General features: G+C 43.0%; 1 protein-coding gene across 2 annotated transcripts in view; it reads left to right on the forward strand.

The window, feature by feature from the left end:
- The first annotated feature begins 10836 nt into the window (after positions 1 to 10836).
- Positions 10837 to 17132, forward strand: part of atp2a1 (ATPase sarcoplasmic/endoplasmic reticulum Ca2+ transporting 1) — a 38900-nt gene continuing 32604 nt past the window's right edge. For both annotated transcript variants that reach the window (XM_062984181.1, XM_008117508.3), the window contains exons 1-4: positions 10837 to 11202; positions 12522 to 12539; positions 13657 to 13739; positions 16691 to 16795. In XM_062984181.1, the coding sequence (XP_062840251.1) occupies positions 11085 to 11202; positions 12522 to 12539; positions 13657 to 13739; positions 16691 to 16795 (324 nt within the window). In that variant the 5' untranslated portion in view covers positions 10837 to 11084. The remainder of the gene's footprint in view (positions 11203 to 12521; positions 12540 to 13656; positions 13740 to 16690; positions 16796 to 17132) is intronic.

Raw genomic sequence — 17132 nt, forward strand, 5'->3', positions numbered from 1 at the left:
GGATTTTTCTGAATGTTTAGAGGATGAGGGGGATGATGGGTTCCAAAATGAGGCATCTGTGAGTGTTCAGAAGAAACTGCAGGCAGACAAGGCTGATGTTTTGGATTCTTCAGCTAGTCCCCAGGCAACAAGGGAACATGAAAGTACCAGTTCCCTTGAGAAAAGTCCTTGGGAAGACAAGGATGTTTCAAGGGAGAATAGATTAGACCTCCATCTTTTAGATTTGAGATAATACCTTGAGGTTCAGATGTGTTAGGCATGATTTCATGGGTGTCTTGGAGGGCTTAAATTAAGTGATTTGATTTCAGGCCTTTCAGAGAAGACAATGTTGCTAAAGGAGATCGGTCTCCTGTTTATGATCCCAAGTTCTTAGTTCATGTATTGTCAAAGTTCCTGTTTAATGCTTCTGTTCATGCCGATGTATCTTTGGAGAAATCACCTTGGAGAAGTTCCTGTCTTCATGTTCATGAATATACCTTTGGATTAAGGTTATGCTTTTGGATTCTTTGGTTTTGTGTTTTAACCTGGCATTTTTGGATTACTGTTACTAAACTCTGGCTTCTTTTGAGAAGTGCATTGTATGTCTTTTACTGACTCTTTTGTATTTTGCCTTTTTCCTTTTTATACCCTTTCTTTAATAAACATTCTTTTATTAGAGTTCTGGACTCTAGTGTGGTGTTGGGTGAAAGGATGTTCCAGTGCTGAAGTGCAACAGAACCAAATACATTATTGTACTGCATTAATTGTGATTTATCTGCCTCATCTGATAACTTCCTTATAGTTATGTCAGTCCTTACTTTTTTAAATGTAATATTTCAGAGAAAATGTTTCATGAGCAAAATAAAAAGATTAGAATTGAGAAATACTCTTTAATTGGACCATCCTCCAAAAAAATCATAAACTTTGGACTTCCCAAATCCTTCAATATATTGGGCATTGTAGAAATTGGGGTGGAGGAGAAAGGGAAAAATTCAGAAATCATTGTAATTAGACAATAATGCCACAGGAGCCCCGGTGGCGAAGTGTGTTAAAGTGCTGAGCTGCTGAGCTTGTAGACCGAAAGGTCCCAGGTTCAAATCCCGGGAGCGGCTTGAGCGCCCGCTGTTAGCTCCAGCTCCTGCCAACCTAGCAGTTCTAAAACATGCCAATGTGAGTAGATCAATAGGTACCGCTCCGGCGGGAAGGTAACGGCGCTCCATGCAATCATGCCGGCCACATGACCTTGGAGGTGTCTACGGACAATGCCGGCTCTTCAGCTTAGAAATGGAGATGAGCACCAACCCCCAGAGTCAGACATGACTGGACTTAACGTCAGGGGAAACCTTTACCATTACCTTGCCACAGGAATTGTTGTTAGAAAATCCCAGTATAATTGCTGCAGATTGGAGCAATTAATGCAGTTTGAGGCTATTTCAACTGCCATGGCTCAGTGCTATGGCATCTTGAGAACTTTAGTTTCATAAGGTCTCCAGCCTTCTTTGCTAAAAAGTGCTGGCGTGAAACTGCAACTGACGAATTCGCTTGGGGTATGATGGTGTCAAGTTTTCCCCTCGAGGGATGTAGAATAAATGGCCTTTCTCCATCTTTTACACAAAAAGCTGTCAGTCATTCCAAACTAACCTTTAAACAAATTCTATAGCTTGGGTGGGGACTTGATGTTCTAAAGAAGACAAAGGATGATGGGATAAATAGCAATAATGGCAGGATATACAGGGTGGATGGGGGGAAACAGGTCAAGATAACAAAGGGACACATTAACAAATTCATGGGATACCTGAACAAATTCAAGTCAGCAGGCTAGATGGCACACATCCAAAGAATCCCAAAGGAGACAGCTGCGTAAACCTTAGTGGTATTAACTATTATATTTGGGAACTCATGGAGAACTGGCAAGAGACCACAAAGAGAGAGAGGAGGGAGGGAGCAGAAGAAGGCATAGTTCTGAATGTACAGATTGGGAGGGGAACATGCTTTCAAATAAATAACTATATGGCATAAAGGTTTTGAGAAAAATGCATTAGCAGTAGTTTGGTTTCCTCCAATGCCATATTTGAAATGTTTTGGGCACCCAAAACTATGAATGTAAGCCCCGAGCCCAACAGCAACCACTGCTAGTTGCCTACAGTCCTGCCGGGCTGTCAACGGTTCTCCAAAACAGGCAGAGATATCAGCAGGAGGGATGAACTCTGCGGGTGAAAACGTAACATGGTTATGGAACAGGTGTGAGAAGATGATGAATAGGACAGTGCTATGATCCTGAATGATGTACGGTAGCTGGAGCAATATCAAAGGGGTTAAAGTGGAGTGGAAGGCAGAAGCAACACCACTTTCCTCTCTCCAGGACACCTTAGCCCCTGCTCCACGGCATCCCACCCCTCAGCTGGCTGCCCCTGCATGAACTCCGGATGATGATTTCCTGTGGATATTTCTGGCCTTCAGTTTTGGGGAAAGCCCAAGGGCGGGGTGGCGCTTCTGTTTTGCTAGATACTTTACACCTGCCAGAACTGTTGTGAATGGGTGTCTGGTAGGAAATCACTTTTGTTTAAATAGGACGTGCCTGCCTGCCAATGCTTCACAGATGGGAGCCAGGATGCATGTGGCAAACAACATCAGAAAGTGGTTAGGATGGAAATATACATATATAGGAACTTAGCTTTTTCTTGAGCCTACTGGGAAGGCTAAGACTCTACACCCTTCCCCTTCTCCCTTTTTTGGTGAGTTAACTGATTCTAAACTACTTTTGCCCTTTTAGTGTTTCTCTATTATTATTGGAAGATGGAAAAGCAATGATCATGTTGAATGATATTTGCATGACTGGCAAGAAGAGGTAAACATGTTCTGTTTGAGAAGAGAAACAGCAGGATATAAATAAACATAACAACAATTCTGTATTGCCAAAGATTACACAGGAACAAAAAAAACAACAAAAATTGTTTTCTTGGAATTTTGGCTTTTAGGACTCTTCTTGGGGTGGAGGGTAATTCAGAAAATTGCATTGAATAGATCACATTGACTTTAGTTTCTTAGATATGACTATCTAAGTCAGTGGTTCTCAAACTTCCTAATGCTACAACACCTTAATATTTTATTTATTTATTTATTTATTTATTACATCACTTCTACTCCGCCCTTCTCACCCATCAGGGGACTCAGGCCGGCTTACAATATAAACATACACATCCAAAAACAGTTTTCATCAAATTTTAAAATCCATCGAGATTAAAAATTACAATAAAATTAATAATATACATTAAAAATATACATGATTATACATTTAAATATACATTTAAGGAGCTTTCCATGTCCAGGTGGGGTCTGTCAGTAGGTTAATACAGTTCCTCATGTTGTGGTGACCCCCAACCATTAAAATATTTTCGTTGCTACTTCATAACTGTAACTTTGCTACTGTTATTAATTGTAATATAAATATCTGATATGCAGGATGTATTTTCATTCCCTGGACCAAATCTGGCACAAATAACCAATACGCCCAAATTTGAATACTGGTGGGGTTGGGGGGATTGATTTTGTCATTTGGGAGTTGTAGTTGTTGGGATTTATAAGTTAATCTACAATCAAAGAGCATTCTGAACTCCATCAACGAAGGAATCGAACCAAACTTGACACACAGAAAATACTGGAAGGATTTGGTGGGCATTGATCTTGAGAGCTGGAGTTGTCATTCACCTACATCCAGAGAGCACTGTGGATTCAAACAATGACGGGTCTGGACCAAACTTGGCATAAATACTCAATATGCTCAAATGTGAACACTGGTGGAGTTTGGGGAAAATAGACCTTTACATTTGGGAGTTGTAATTGCTGGGATTTATAGTTAACCTACAATCAAAGAGCATTCTGAACTTCACCAACAATAGAATTGGGCCAAACTTCCCACATTGAATCCCCATGACAGGCAGAGAGATTTTCAGCCTTCTCTGCCAAAGGAGTTCCTGAGATCACCAGAGTTCCTGAGAACCCCCTCATGACCCCCCCCCCAGTGGTCCAGATGCCCAGGTTGAGAAATGCTGATCTAAGACTTAGATATATCTTAGAAACCTGACTATCTTATATATGACTTTTGAAGACTATTTAGTTTTCTATGGGTGAGCAGCTGGAGATTGGTAGATGGCACATTTCCTGTATCTGAAGAAGAGCAGATAGTGGAAATCTAGTGCCGTTTTTTGAATCAGCAGGGCAAATATTCCAAGAAACAGGGCTAAAATTTGATGCACCAATATGTGTGTTGGTCATTGTTAAAGGTAAAGGTAAAGGTTTCCCCTGACGTTAAGTCCAGTCATGTCTGACTCTGGGGGTTGGTGCTCATCTCCATTTCTAAGCCGAAGAGCCGGCGTTGTCCGTAGACACCTCCAAGGTCATGTGGCCGGCATGACTGCATGGAGCGCCGTTACCTTCCTGCCGGAGCGGTAACTATTGATCTACTCACATTTGCATGTTTTCGAACTGCTAGGTTGGCAGGAGCTGGAGCTAACAGCAGGAGCTCAAGCCGCTCCCGGGATTTGAACCTGGGACCTTTCGGTCTGCAAGTTCAGCAGCTCAGCGCTTTAACGCACTTTGCCACCGGGGGGCCATTGTTGCAAATATGCAAATATTTTAAAATTGGGGAAAAAAAACCAAAATCCCGAATGCTTCTGGTCACAAGCATGTTGGATAAGGGATATTGAACCTATATTGGATGTCAGTGTAGGGACATGAGATCTGGGGTGTTCAGAGGCAAAGGGCATGGGGAGATCTAGGAGCTAAGCTGACTGCTAGCAGGGCAAGAAGGATGTAGGGAGGGTTCAGCCTCAGGTTAATGCAAAGAATGTCACCGCAGCAGCCGTCAAGTAACCCTATCTTCCTCTCAACCGCCCCGAAACCACCGCACACACAAGGATTTGGTGTCCGTGGGCCAGAGAGGATTTAATGTTCCCATCGGGGAGAGTCCTGAGGAATCACATGTCTTTTTTGGGTGCAGAGGAGGCAGCAGCAAAGACAGGGTGAGGGGGTGAAGGCTGGGGTGGAGCGACGACGAGAAAGCTCATGATGTGACAAAAAGCCACTCGATTCAGAAGGGGACCGGACAGCCAGAAGGGGCTCCCTCACACCAACTGCTTTGAGGTTACCAGTTCTGTCTGCAAGTGTAGGGGTAGATGTCTTCAATGTGGTCATTAGCTACAGTAGTATTGTGTAAATGCCATTTTCAGATCCCAAAAACAGATCTTGGCAAAATTAGATTGGTGAACAGCAGGGTCTACAGCTCCTAAAAATTCTCCAGTCATTCTGAGGATTCTGGTAACTGTAGGTCAAAAAATGTAAGTTTTCCAGGCTCTGCCCACAATGTCCCAGAGTGACACGGTGTTGAGAAACCTTGTCCGAAATTTAAATGGCAGCTGCCAGGTGCTGAACAGAATGTGAGATCTAAAGGGCACTTCGGGGCATGTGTCGGGGTAGACCCTGCTGATATGATAGGGTCCATAGCAGGTCCAGGATTGGTGATGGATGCAATTTTTAAAACAAATGTAAATATTCCCTGCAATTAAACTAAAATAGCAAATTGAGAAAAGGGATATGTTTTAGACACTGTCCGTGATGTTACCTTTCTACTTACAGAAAAATGTCAGTTTCTACTTGTTAACAAGAAAAATGATTATGTCTTCTCCCAAGTGCAGAAAAATAATACAATCCATTGGATTACCTCTGGACTTTGGCAGTTCTCATTGCAACCTGTGTCTGCTACAAAACAGATTTGAGATATGTGTAGTTGAAGGCTTTCATGGCCGGAACCACTGGGTTGCTGTGAGTTTTCTGGGCTGTATGGCCATACCCCAGAAGCATTCTGTCCTGACGTTTCACCCACATCTACCGGTATGGCAGGCATCCTCACAACCTCTGAGGATGCCTGCCATATATGTGGGTGAAGTGTCAGAAGTGAATGTTTCTGAAACATGGCCATACAGACATATGATGGCACAAAGCCCGGCTGACAAATCCCATTCCTCTACTTCTAGTTTGCCATCTGGGTAAAGCGAGGAAGATGGAAGCAAAGGGACTGTAGAGGTGTAACCAAAAAACAAACAAACCCTGAGATGAGAATAAAGCTCAACAGGTTTCCTCCTAAGGTGGGCTATGGAAGCACAATGCCAAAATCAGTGCAGTAATAATAATAAAATTCAACAGCCTTTTTAGATATCTCCCACGATTTCAAAAAATAACTATTTGAACAACTCTTCAGACCCCCATCCAGTAGACATGCTGTCTGGGGAATCTAGAAGTTGAAGGGTTTTTTTAAAAGAGTTAATTCTTTCATTTGGCAATGGGGTGGTGAAGCAACCTTATCTCTGGACGAATGTGAGATCAAATGCTGCCCTTTCCTTCATGCTCTTGGCTCCAGGGCTGTCCCAAAGGAAAAGTTTCATTCTTCACTGCTGCACACATGCAACAGCTGCCATGCAAAAATCCAATCATATTTGATAGGGAACCCTTTCCCCAGATAGCAATGGGTTTTAAAAAAAGCCCCACACCATACTGTCTGGTGATATGAGGTTTCAGCTCCCCCATTTATTCCAGTGCCTCCGTGCTGGATTGAGCCTCAGGAGCTCCCTTCTCGCTCCTCCCGCTCCCCTCCCCACAAGAGGTCCTTAGAAATCTCCAGACGCATTCATCACCTCTTCACTTGATGAGTTAAGGGAGCTCCCACTATCCATCACTCTTGTGTCCAGGTATTTCTTGGAAAGAAGCCGATGACTTTCACACAACGGTCAAAGAAAGAGGAGGTAAAAAAAATCCCAAAATAAAAATGCTTGTAGTTCTCATGGAATCTTGTTCCTACCCCTACATGTACCTTCAACTTCCCCACAGCTTTGCTTGAATTTATTTTTTTCGTGTCAGGAGCAACCGGATTTGCTTCTGGAGTGAGAGAATTGGCCATCTGCAAGGACGTTGCCCAGGGGATGCCCGGATGTTTTGATGTTTTAACATCCTTGTGGGAGGCTTCTCTCATGTGCCCGCATGGAGCTGGAGCTGATAGAGGGAGCTCATCCACACTCTCCCCGGGTAGGATTCGAACCTGGCAGCTTTCAGATCCGCACCCAACCTTCAAGTCACGAGGCTTTTATCCCCTAGGCCACCGGGACAAATGACAAATGAGGAATTGATTCCCAGGCTCTTCCCCAATTGCTCAAGCATTTGTTTCCTCACAAAGGATATGTGTGTATTCAAAGAAGTGGGATGCATTTCTCGAAAGAGGTCTACAGTTGGCCATCAACATTGGTGGGTTTCCCTTTTGCAGATTTAATTATGCATGGATTTGATTAATATATTATCTCTAGGAATCCCTAGATTCTCTAGTATGAATGTATGGCCGATTTCTGCCAGGAGATAACTATAAAAATGCACCAGAGAACCTAGAGCTGTGGTTCTCAAACTGTGGGTCCCAAGGTGTTTTGGCCTACAACTCCCAGAAATCCCAGCCAGTTTACCAGCTGTTAGGATTTCTGGGAGTTGAAAGCCCAAAACATCTAGGGACCCACAAGTTGAGAACTATTGACTAGAGATTACTAGAGAGAACTCTTCTGCAGGCATTTGTAGGTCCTCCAGTGCAATTTAATGGTTAATGTCCACCACAAGTTGACCAGAGTTGTGCTGGTAGACCTAGAGCAGTAGTTCTCAACCTGTGGGTCCCCAGATGTTTTGGCCTTCAATTCCTAGAAATCCTAACAGCTGGTAAACTGGCTGGGATTTCTGGGTGTTGTAGGCCAAAACACCTGGCGACCTACAGGTTGAGAACCACTGACCTAGAGATTCCTAGAATGGTGTTCTCTCAGGTTAATGTTCGTGTTTTTTTTTATTTAAAGTTTTTCCTCTTTTGTGTGTGGCCCTCTACCTCTATCCCCAGCAAATGCAGAAGGCTAATTGTAGATGCATATGGTTATATAGAAATGCAAACGTAGAAATAATTATTACATCCAAACATAAGCACAGTATGTTTCACCATGGTGCTATCCAGTTGCCCCTGTTAACTGGTGACTCCCTTGCTTCTTTCCTTCGTACAGTTCTTGATCTTTCCGAATGACTTGGTCTGAACTCAAATAAAGGATGTCTTCGAATGAAAGACTATCTTCTGAAATGTAAGACAGGTAGCCACTTTATCCCACCAGATACACTATCTTTAACATCAAATTTCACATCAGGCATTTCATCACAGTGCTAAAAATTTCCAGAATCATAGAATTGGAAGCAACTTCATGGGCCATCCAGTCCAAACCCCTGCCAAGAAGCAGGAAAATCGCATTCAAAGCACCCCTGACAGATGGCCATCCAGCCTCTGTTTAAAAGCCTCCAAAGAAGGAGTCTCCACCACACTCCAGGGCAGAGAGCTCCACTGCTGGACAGCTCTCACAGTGAGGAAGTTCTTCCTAATGTTCAGGTGGAATCTCCTTTCCTGTAGTTTGAAGCCATTGCTCTATGTTCTAGTCTCTGGGGCAGCAGAAAACAAGCTTGCTCCCTCCTCCCTATGACTTCCCCTCACATATTTATACATGGTTATCATGTCTCCTCTCAGCCTTCTCTTCTGCAGGCTAAACACACCCAGCTCTTTCAGCTGCTTCTCATAGGGCTTATTCTCCAGACCTTTGATCATTTTAGTCGCTTTCCTCTGGACACATTCCAACTTGTCAACATCTCCCTTAAATTGCGGTGCCCAGAATTGGACACAGTATTCCACATTGTTCCACAGTTCTTGGAAAGCTGATGCCCACATGACACCCAAAGAAAATCAGACCTTGTTCCCATTTCTTAGGATTAAATCATGGATATGTGTCTTTTTTTAATTTATTTTATAGATTTTTATTGTGAAACCTCTTTTCCAAAAGTAATACATTAAAAAGTGGGGGAACAATCATAGGGATAGGAAAGTAGGAAAGGATAGGACTACTCTATGGGTCTATCTACTCTATACTATATGTCTAGCACCAGGGATAATGGGGTACGGGGAATCTGGGGGAGGGATAAGGGGTATCGTCTACTTCCAATCTCCTTCTTTGCGGCCTATTCTTTTCGCGTCTTTGATGTTCGCTGTGGCTTCCCCTACTCTTGCCTAGACCTTGTTTTATTTCATTCTTACATTCTCTTCTAGATCGTTATTATCATTTTCATTTTCCTCTGCAACATATATTTCTTTAATGGTGACCAATCTATTTTTTTGCATTTCACTCCTTGGAAGTGTTTTAATGTTTGGGTCAGTACATCCATAGAAAATCAGACCTTGTTCCCATTTCTTGGTCAGGATTAAATCATGGATATGTGTCTTTAAAATCTCTAAAAATTTAACTATTTTTTAAAAAATGGTTAATTATATTCATTTGGAGTTTTTGATTTGTTTCCAGTTTTTAAATATCTCATTTAAGATTTCAGTAGTTAACACATTATATGCTATATTTACCCAAACGAGCGGCTTATTTAGACAACTTGTTATCAACACAAGAAGTGATACTCTCACCACATGGAAGGAGCTTTCTTTCCAGTGAAGGTTCATGGGGCAATGTGTGTGTTAAGCTAACATTTGATGAAAGCTTTAAACAACTAGTAATTCTTTAACTGATGGGGCAGTCTGGGTTCATGCATGGACAGGGAAGGGAAATGGGCCAAATGAAGCACACATGAAAGAGGAGGCCAAAAATGGTTTAAACTATTTCAGAATGAAATACTGGGAAAAGTTGCCATAATCTATAACTCAAGATGATAATGAATCAAGTCAAGACAAGGCAGCTGAATACATTCTATCTAGACTCTACTGTATACCTTAGATGTCATTATCTTTATATTTTGTTACTGACACTGAAAAAGTAACAAAAATAATTCAGTTCTGACTGATATCAGCTATGGTTGTCTTCCAACTTTACTCAGAGTAAGTTTTATTGAACCCAGTGAAAGTATTTCTGAGTAACCATGTATAGTATTGTATGATGGGGTGGGGAAGCATAGTGCATCGGACATAGATTTAACAATAACGACAGTAAATCAATTTAAGCAAATGAAATCTATGTAAGTTTGAATGCAAAACCCATTGATTTAAATGTATGTGTTCAATTGTCTTCAGGAAACCTTTTGACTTATGGAAATCTTATGAATTTCATAGGGTTTTCTTGACAAGTTATAAAAAGAATCTACTCTAAATATGACCAATAGGGAATTCATCCAAAATTAACTCTATGTAGGATTTTTGATTACCACTCATAACAGTCTAAGATGCCTTGTTCAGATACTGCCTTCCCTCCCAAATCAGAAGAAGATAACAATAGGGCAAACCCAAATTGGGATTATCCTTGGGCCCTCTGGATAGTCACCATGAGAGACTAAGGTAGGTGGAGGGACATGGAACCCATGGCATATGTATGTTTGAAACGCTTGTAGGTAATCATCTACAAACTTGTTTCTTGTACTGAAAGCAATATAGTATTATATAGTATTTCCCATTTACACAGAATGGCATATATGGGAGTAAGGGCAACTCTATGCATCTTCGTTGTAGACAACAAGTGACAGAAATAAACCCTAAATCTGCTACAGGCAGGAGGCAGAGGCTAGAGTGAGATCTCTTGCAAGGAACAGGCGAGTGTTTGAGTGACACATGGGTCTGTGGACTCCAGGCTTCCTCTCCCCTACTCCCCCCCTCCCTCAAGCCAACCATCCTCCTGGCTTCTCCCTCTCAAGTCAGCAAAAATACCTTCTCTCCGCAGAAGGCAATATGCGAGTTGGTGGCTGAGGTGATGTCAGCGCCAGTCACCCAATGGGGACCCACCGACAATGTCCGAGGATCTGGACCCCAGGCTGCCTCATAAGGACGTGTGCCAGCCTCAGAGCTCGGTGAAGGCTTCTGTACGAGGACGGGTCGTGTGGGCTTTCCCTCCATCGTTGGATACTGTGTGCCAAGGACCATGGTCTGCTGAGAAGGAGGAGGAACTCAAAGGGGGCACGAGTGACACTCCGTTGACCATACTGTTGGGGAGCAGCAGAAGCAGGCCAAGGCAAAGAGGGGAGAACATCTTTAAACACAGCAACGGGGCAGCTGTGTTAGGGCAACAATGGAGAACGCCCACGCCAAAACAGGGGAAGAGTGCCTGGCTTACTTTGGAGTGAATGAGCATTCAGGGCTCTCTCCTGAGCAGGTGAAGAAGAACCTGGAAAAATTTGGACACAATGGTAAGTGCCCTTCAAAACCACTGTCCTCTTGGTACCCAAATGGCCAGGTGCCAGGGTGCAGAAAAGGACAGAGGGAGGTACAGAAGGGAGGGTGGCAGGTGGACAGCTGGCAGAAAGGATGGATGTGGAGAGATGACTATGAGAACTAAAGGAAAGCAGGGATGATCACCCAGGAGATGCAAAAGCTGAGAAACACAAATGCATGGATTATAGACCCAAAAGATGGATGGACAGAAGAAGAGAAGATGGGAGGGAGAGCCCCAATGCATCTCAAAGAATGATTGTGACATAGTCACTAGAAGAAATGAAAGAAGGACAGAGAGAAAGAGTTGGACAAGAATTTGACCATAGAAAGGGAACCGGGTCAGAGACAGAAGCAATAGCAAAGGAAGGGAGCACTGAAGATCGCAAGCTTCGGGGAGCAGGGGGGAGGAAGCCGGCCGGGGACAGGGCAGCTGCTACTTTGCTAAGAATAACCCAGTAATTCCCATTGGTATGAACCAGATATCAAAATTGCTGATGGACAACTTATAGGAGCAGCCGGGAGATTGAGGGGAGGGAGAGGGCAGTGTTGATAGTCCATAACTACAAGGGAGGCTGTATCAAGGCAAGGTAGAGCCAAGAAAAGGATTTTGGGGGGAACTTGGGCTTAGTTTAAAAGGTCATGGTTGTGGCATATTTAGGGGTCAATATGGGCACAAAAGTCTTCCTTTGAGGGGTATAGCATCCTGCCAAAGATGCAAGGAATGGAATATCAAGGGCTGTGTCATGTCTCTTTATTTTCCCATGTACAACATCTTATTGAAGGAAATGATGGACCTAAGTGCTGGACACACCAGTAGGAATGTGGTTAGAATTTGACTGGATTGTGTGCACCTATGCCCCTTGCCATTTACTTTGTGAGAGACCTGCTCATAGTCCACTCCTTGTGGAGTCCTCTCCTCAAAACCCTCTTGCCCTAAACTTGGTAATTCTTCAACAGTAGCTTGGGCCCAATTGCATCTTTCAAAATTACATCCCATAAAGGACCCCTCAGCGCCTGCAGCTCTGTCCCATGCTTCCTTCACAACCAGTCCTAGGAACCTAAAATGAGCCCATGCTTTACTTTGAGCAGTTCTGCTCAGATCCCAGATATGAACCTTGAGTTCTATATGGGAAGTTGGCCGCTTTATAAACATATTCCTGCAGCTTTGAGCTTTAGACCCCGCTGTCTGCAATTTTGCCTGACAAGCCAATTCACAAAGTAATCGTAACAGCCATTATTCTAACCAACTATTCTCTTCTCTTCTCTCTCAATATGATGCCTTCAAAACTCTCAGAACTCCCAGCTGAAGAAGGTGAGTCCCCCAGCACATATGTGGAGAGGTATTGGGAGGTGTTGGGAAACCACTCTATAGCCTGATCTGTTCTGAGCCAAATTATTTTTGCTAACTTTGTGGAATGACAACTATGACTGCCGTGTTCGCCCTGAAGCTTTAGGCTTTGAGACTTGTCAGGGTCTCTAAGGCAAGGATTTAGAATCAAGGCTATTTTCTACTGAGCCATGGAAGTTGTGCTGTATGGTTTGCTCCCTACCATATAAATAAAGTTTTCTTCGGAGCTAAAGAAAAAAATCTGGCATACTCCATCACCTAAATTACCAGGTGACCATTGGTTTCCTAGTGTCCTCCGTAGCTTTCAAGGCCTTAGCATCAGAACACCAGTCAATCCTACCAATGATCTTAGTAGGGTATTGAAGAATGAGAGCTAAATCACAGTCAGGCCTTTGAGATGCTGCTGAGCTGGCCATGGACAATATGGGCCAGTTGAATCTGATCTTACAGATTCAATGGAGATGGTTCCTTCGTGAGGCAAACATAGTTTTGGAACCCTAAAGCAAGAAAGATCTGCTCAGAACTGGCAAATCGGAATTGTGACGCAGGAATGGGGAAAGAATTAAGTACCCACCATAACCTAAAGGTATTAGATCCTGTCTGATCTTAGAAATTAAGCAGGGTCAGCCCTGGTTGTTACTTGGTGGTTATTGCAGGCTTGATTTCAGAGAATGGTAATGAAAAATCACACCTGAGTATTCCTTGCCTAAGAAAACCATATGAAATTTATGGGGTCACTATAAGTCAACAGGCAACTTGAAGGGACATACACACCCACAACTTTCCCAAAGAAATTTCCTCATGAAGTATGTGTTCTCTACTGGGGTTTTCTTAATGTATAAAATTTTCAAAGAAATGTCACCAAGATCTGACATCCCAGTTCTACTCAGCTAACCCTAGTCCAAAAAAACTGAACCCATCTTTCGGGGCCAATAGGTGACTCTGGGTACAGCATCTCTCCTTTCCCATTTATTCATCCCTTCTACTCAAACTCAGAAAATGAGCAGGGCAGACCAAGTTCTTCTCCCTTGTTCTCTGCTTCCTCTACTGAGGCTTTCATTTCACCCTGTTTTTATTTCAGGCAAAACCATTTGGGAGCTGGTGGTGGAACAATTTGAAGACTTGCTTGTGAGAATCCTACTACTTGCAGCCTGCATCTCCTTCGTAAGTGTTTGCAGTCTTTGTGGCTAAAAAAAATCTGGATTAATGGGTGTATTGCTGAAGAGGGTGGATTTCCTTAGTGCAGAGTGCTGAAGGAAGGCAAAAAGGTTGGAAGCATGTGGAGAATGCAGACATAGTGAGCTACATTGTAGGCAACATGCCATATTGATCATGGTACTAATTGTTGGTGGGAAACACTAGTTTTTTCTGGCCTATACTGGAGACCTTGTGAACCTGGGTTGAGTTTAGCTGGGTAATATGAAGAGACACGACCTACAATGGTAAGGCCTCAATGAGAGGAAACTGCAGTAGCAAATGTAGATAAGGTTCACATGTATAATTGTAGCAATTAATGAGTGCCTAATTTAACTCAGGGTTCAGGCAAAGTAATTTGACTCAGTGAGTCACCTGACTCAGATTTGGCAAGTGCTCTTGGTACCTATACACTGGACCACATATGTCGTATGGAAGGTCTGCAGGCCGAATCCAGCCCACCACACTAATTTATGTGGTCCGTCAGACTTCCAATGCCAGGGAAACATAGTTACATTTATTCAGTCTTAGAATTATAAACGGACATTTGAAGGCAACCATAAGGCTGATGTGACCCTCAGTGAAAATGAGTTCGATACCCCTACACTAGACTGTATTTTTCCTCCTTACCTAATATTTAATTCAGATATGCTCAAATTAAAGGTTCAGACCAAGAGATGCATGGAGCTATATGTATTTGTCTCACACTCAAGCTTGGCTTCCTGTTGCCTACACACAGTGTATTTAACAGAATTGCTGACATATGAAATCAGCAGTCTGTCCCTCTGAATTTAAAGACTGTCCACCTTCTACTGAATGTTTTAGAATGTCATGTGTGCATTTATTTAATTAAATTATGCCTGTTTCCTCCTTAAAATGGGAGAAAATAGCTTTGGAACAGAGGGGATAATGAAATCCTTGTAAAAAAAACTAATAAGTAACTTCAGTGCACATTTAGAATTATTTCCTTATTAGTTCCCGTAGACTAATGTGCACATACACTGTAGAATTAGTGCAGTTTGACACCACTTTAACTGCCATGGCCCAATACATGGAATCATGAAAGTTGTCATTTTAATCCATAGCACTGAGCCATAACAATTAAAGAGGCCTGAAACTTCATTAATTCTACAGTGTAGGGTCTCCCTTAGTTGCATGTCTAGAGAAAATTGTCTTAACAAAATGTAGGCCATGTGCTCACTGGCCATATTGTTGATTTCTGTGTCCACCCTAATAAATAACTACACTAAAGTCAGTTAGGGGACAAGGATATCCTTGGCCTTTAGGTCATTGGGCAACAGAAGTTGGGGTTTCTCTCCCCAAAGCCTTCCTTGCTGCCTACTTTCTTGATACCTGAGATGCACCCCTCTTGCAGCAAGATACCAAATCCTCCAAGAGCGCATGGCCTAGCTCAGCAACAGGAGGTCGCTGTAAAGGTCAACATTAATAGCTTCGTTCTCATGTAGCCTCAGTCCTACATTTCCTTCTCAGAAAACCTAAGAACCTTTGAGTCTTCTCAGCCAAGGAGCAGAAGATTTGTGGCAGGGCTAGCCCTAGATATTTTGAAGAGAGAGACAAGACGGTGCCTTGTTCCACATTCCACTTGTAGAAGCTGGCTGGACTGCTGGATGAATTTGATGCTAGTGATGGGATAACATCTTCCACCACGCATGAGGGCAATAGGTCAATTTAAGGGATAAGGATAGCTATGGGGTGCGTATAGCTCCATAATCTAATTAATGACTAGAAGAATCAGGAAGGACACTGTGGGACTACTGCTACTGCCCCCCTCAACAGCTGCTACCTGAAATCATTGCTTTACTCAATGGTAAAGCCAATCCTACTGGTGTCGAGGTTTGTTCTGGTCCAGTCACCATATATCTGTGTAAGGTAACCACACCTGCCTCCAACAGACAAGAGTTCTTTCTCACACCCTGGACCTTACACAGATATATAAAGCTCCATAGTTTCCAACAGACGTCACAACCTCTGAGGATGCCTACCACAGATGTGGGCAAAACGTCAGGAGATAAAGCTTCTGGAACATGGCCATACAGCCCAAAAGACTCACAGTAACCCAGTGATTCTGGCCATGAAACCTTCAACAATACATTATTCATATCCTTTCTTGTTGGCTATGTGGGCATAACATTCCCACTGGATACTTTAAAAGTGGCACACAAAATCAGGGATAGGAAATATATGACTTTCTAGGTGTTATTGGACTGCAGCCCCCACAATCCCTCACCATTGGTTGTGCTGGCAAGAACTCATGGATGAGTCAAACACTGGCTGAGAGGTTTTCAACTAAAAAAAACCAGTTTTGAGTCACTGATTGAACACCACCCTTTGGAACAACTCCATAATAAATCCTCGACATAGGAACAATAGATGACAAGATTGATGCTGCATCCTACAATATCTCATAAGCACACAAGTCCCAAGTTGAATGTCTAAAATGCATACACACATGCATATGTTGCTCCTTTCAGACACACACACTTTATTTGTATGGTACACATGCCTTCCGTTCACGTGTGAAGCTATGTATGTCCAGTTGTTGCACATTTGCGCCTGCTTGCGCTCTTACACAACATCCATATGCTCAGACAAACCGGGGCCCTTTGCATCGGCACTCTCAAGTTTCGCGGGATCAACTTACATGCTTCATCTTGTACACATGCAAAGCCCAGGCTGGCTTCAGCTGTCTTTAGATTCCAAATGTCAAGAAGAATCAAAAGGCATATGTGACCCCCAGAGGGATAAGAAGAATGGGGGGAAGCAGAGAGGGCAGGCAGAGCCAAGAATCCCAAGTGGGAAACCAGTAAGAGCTATTTCTGAGCAAAATGGAGGTTAATGATCCACCTTCCCATCTCCTGTCTACTACTTCATATTTAACCACGCATCTCTTCTCTTGGCAGGTGTTGGCCTGGTTTGAAGAAGGCGAGGAGACTGTCACAGCCTTTGTGGAACCATTTGTCATCTTGCTGATCTTGATTGCCAATGCCATTGTTGGAGTATGGCAGGTAAACAAACTATCCAAGACACACAGTAAAAGAAGCATTTGTGACATTCTTCATAATGCTTCCCATACACCATTAGAATCATAGAATAATAGAGTTGGAAGAGACCATGTGGGCAATCTAGTCCAACCCTCTGCCATGAAGGAAAAGCACAACCAAAGTACCCCTGACAGATGGCCACCCAGCCTCTGTTTAAATAGTGTTGTCATTAGGTTGGTGTTATTATCACCATATGCATTCATACAATCTCTGTTTGTTGTGCTTCTGCTTATTTACTTGCTTTTGAGGAAAGGGAATGGTATGGCTATGAAGAAATGTCAATTTCTAGGTGGGCAGAGAA

This window comes from Anolis carolinensis, chromosome 6, assembly GCF_035594765.1.
Source record: "Anolis carolinensis isolate JA03-04 chromosome 6, rAnoCar3.1.pri, whole genome shotgun sequence".
Classification (NCBI taxonomy): domain Eukaryota; kingdom Metazoa; phylum Chordata; class Lepidosauria; order Squamata; family Dactyloidae; genus Anolis; species Anolis carolinensis.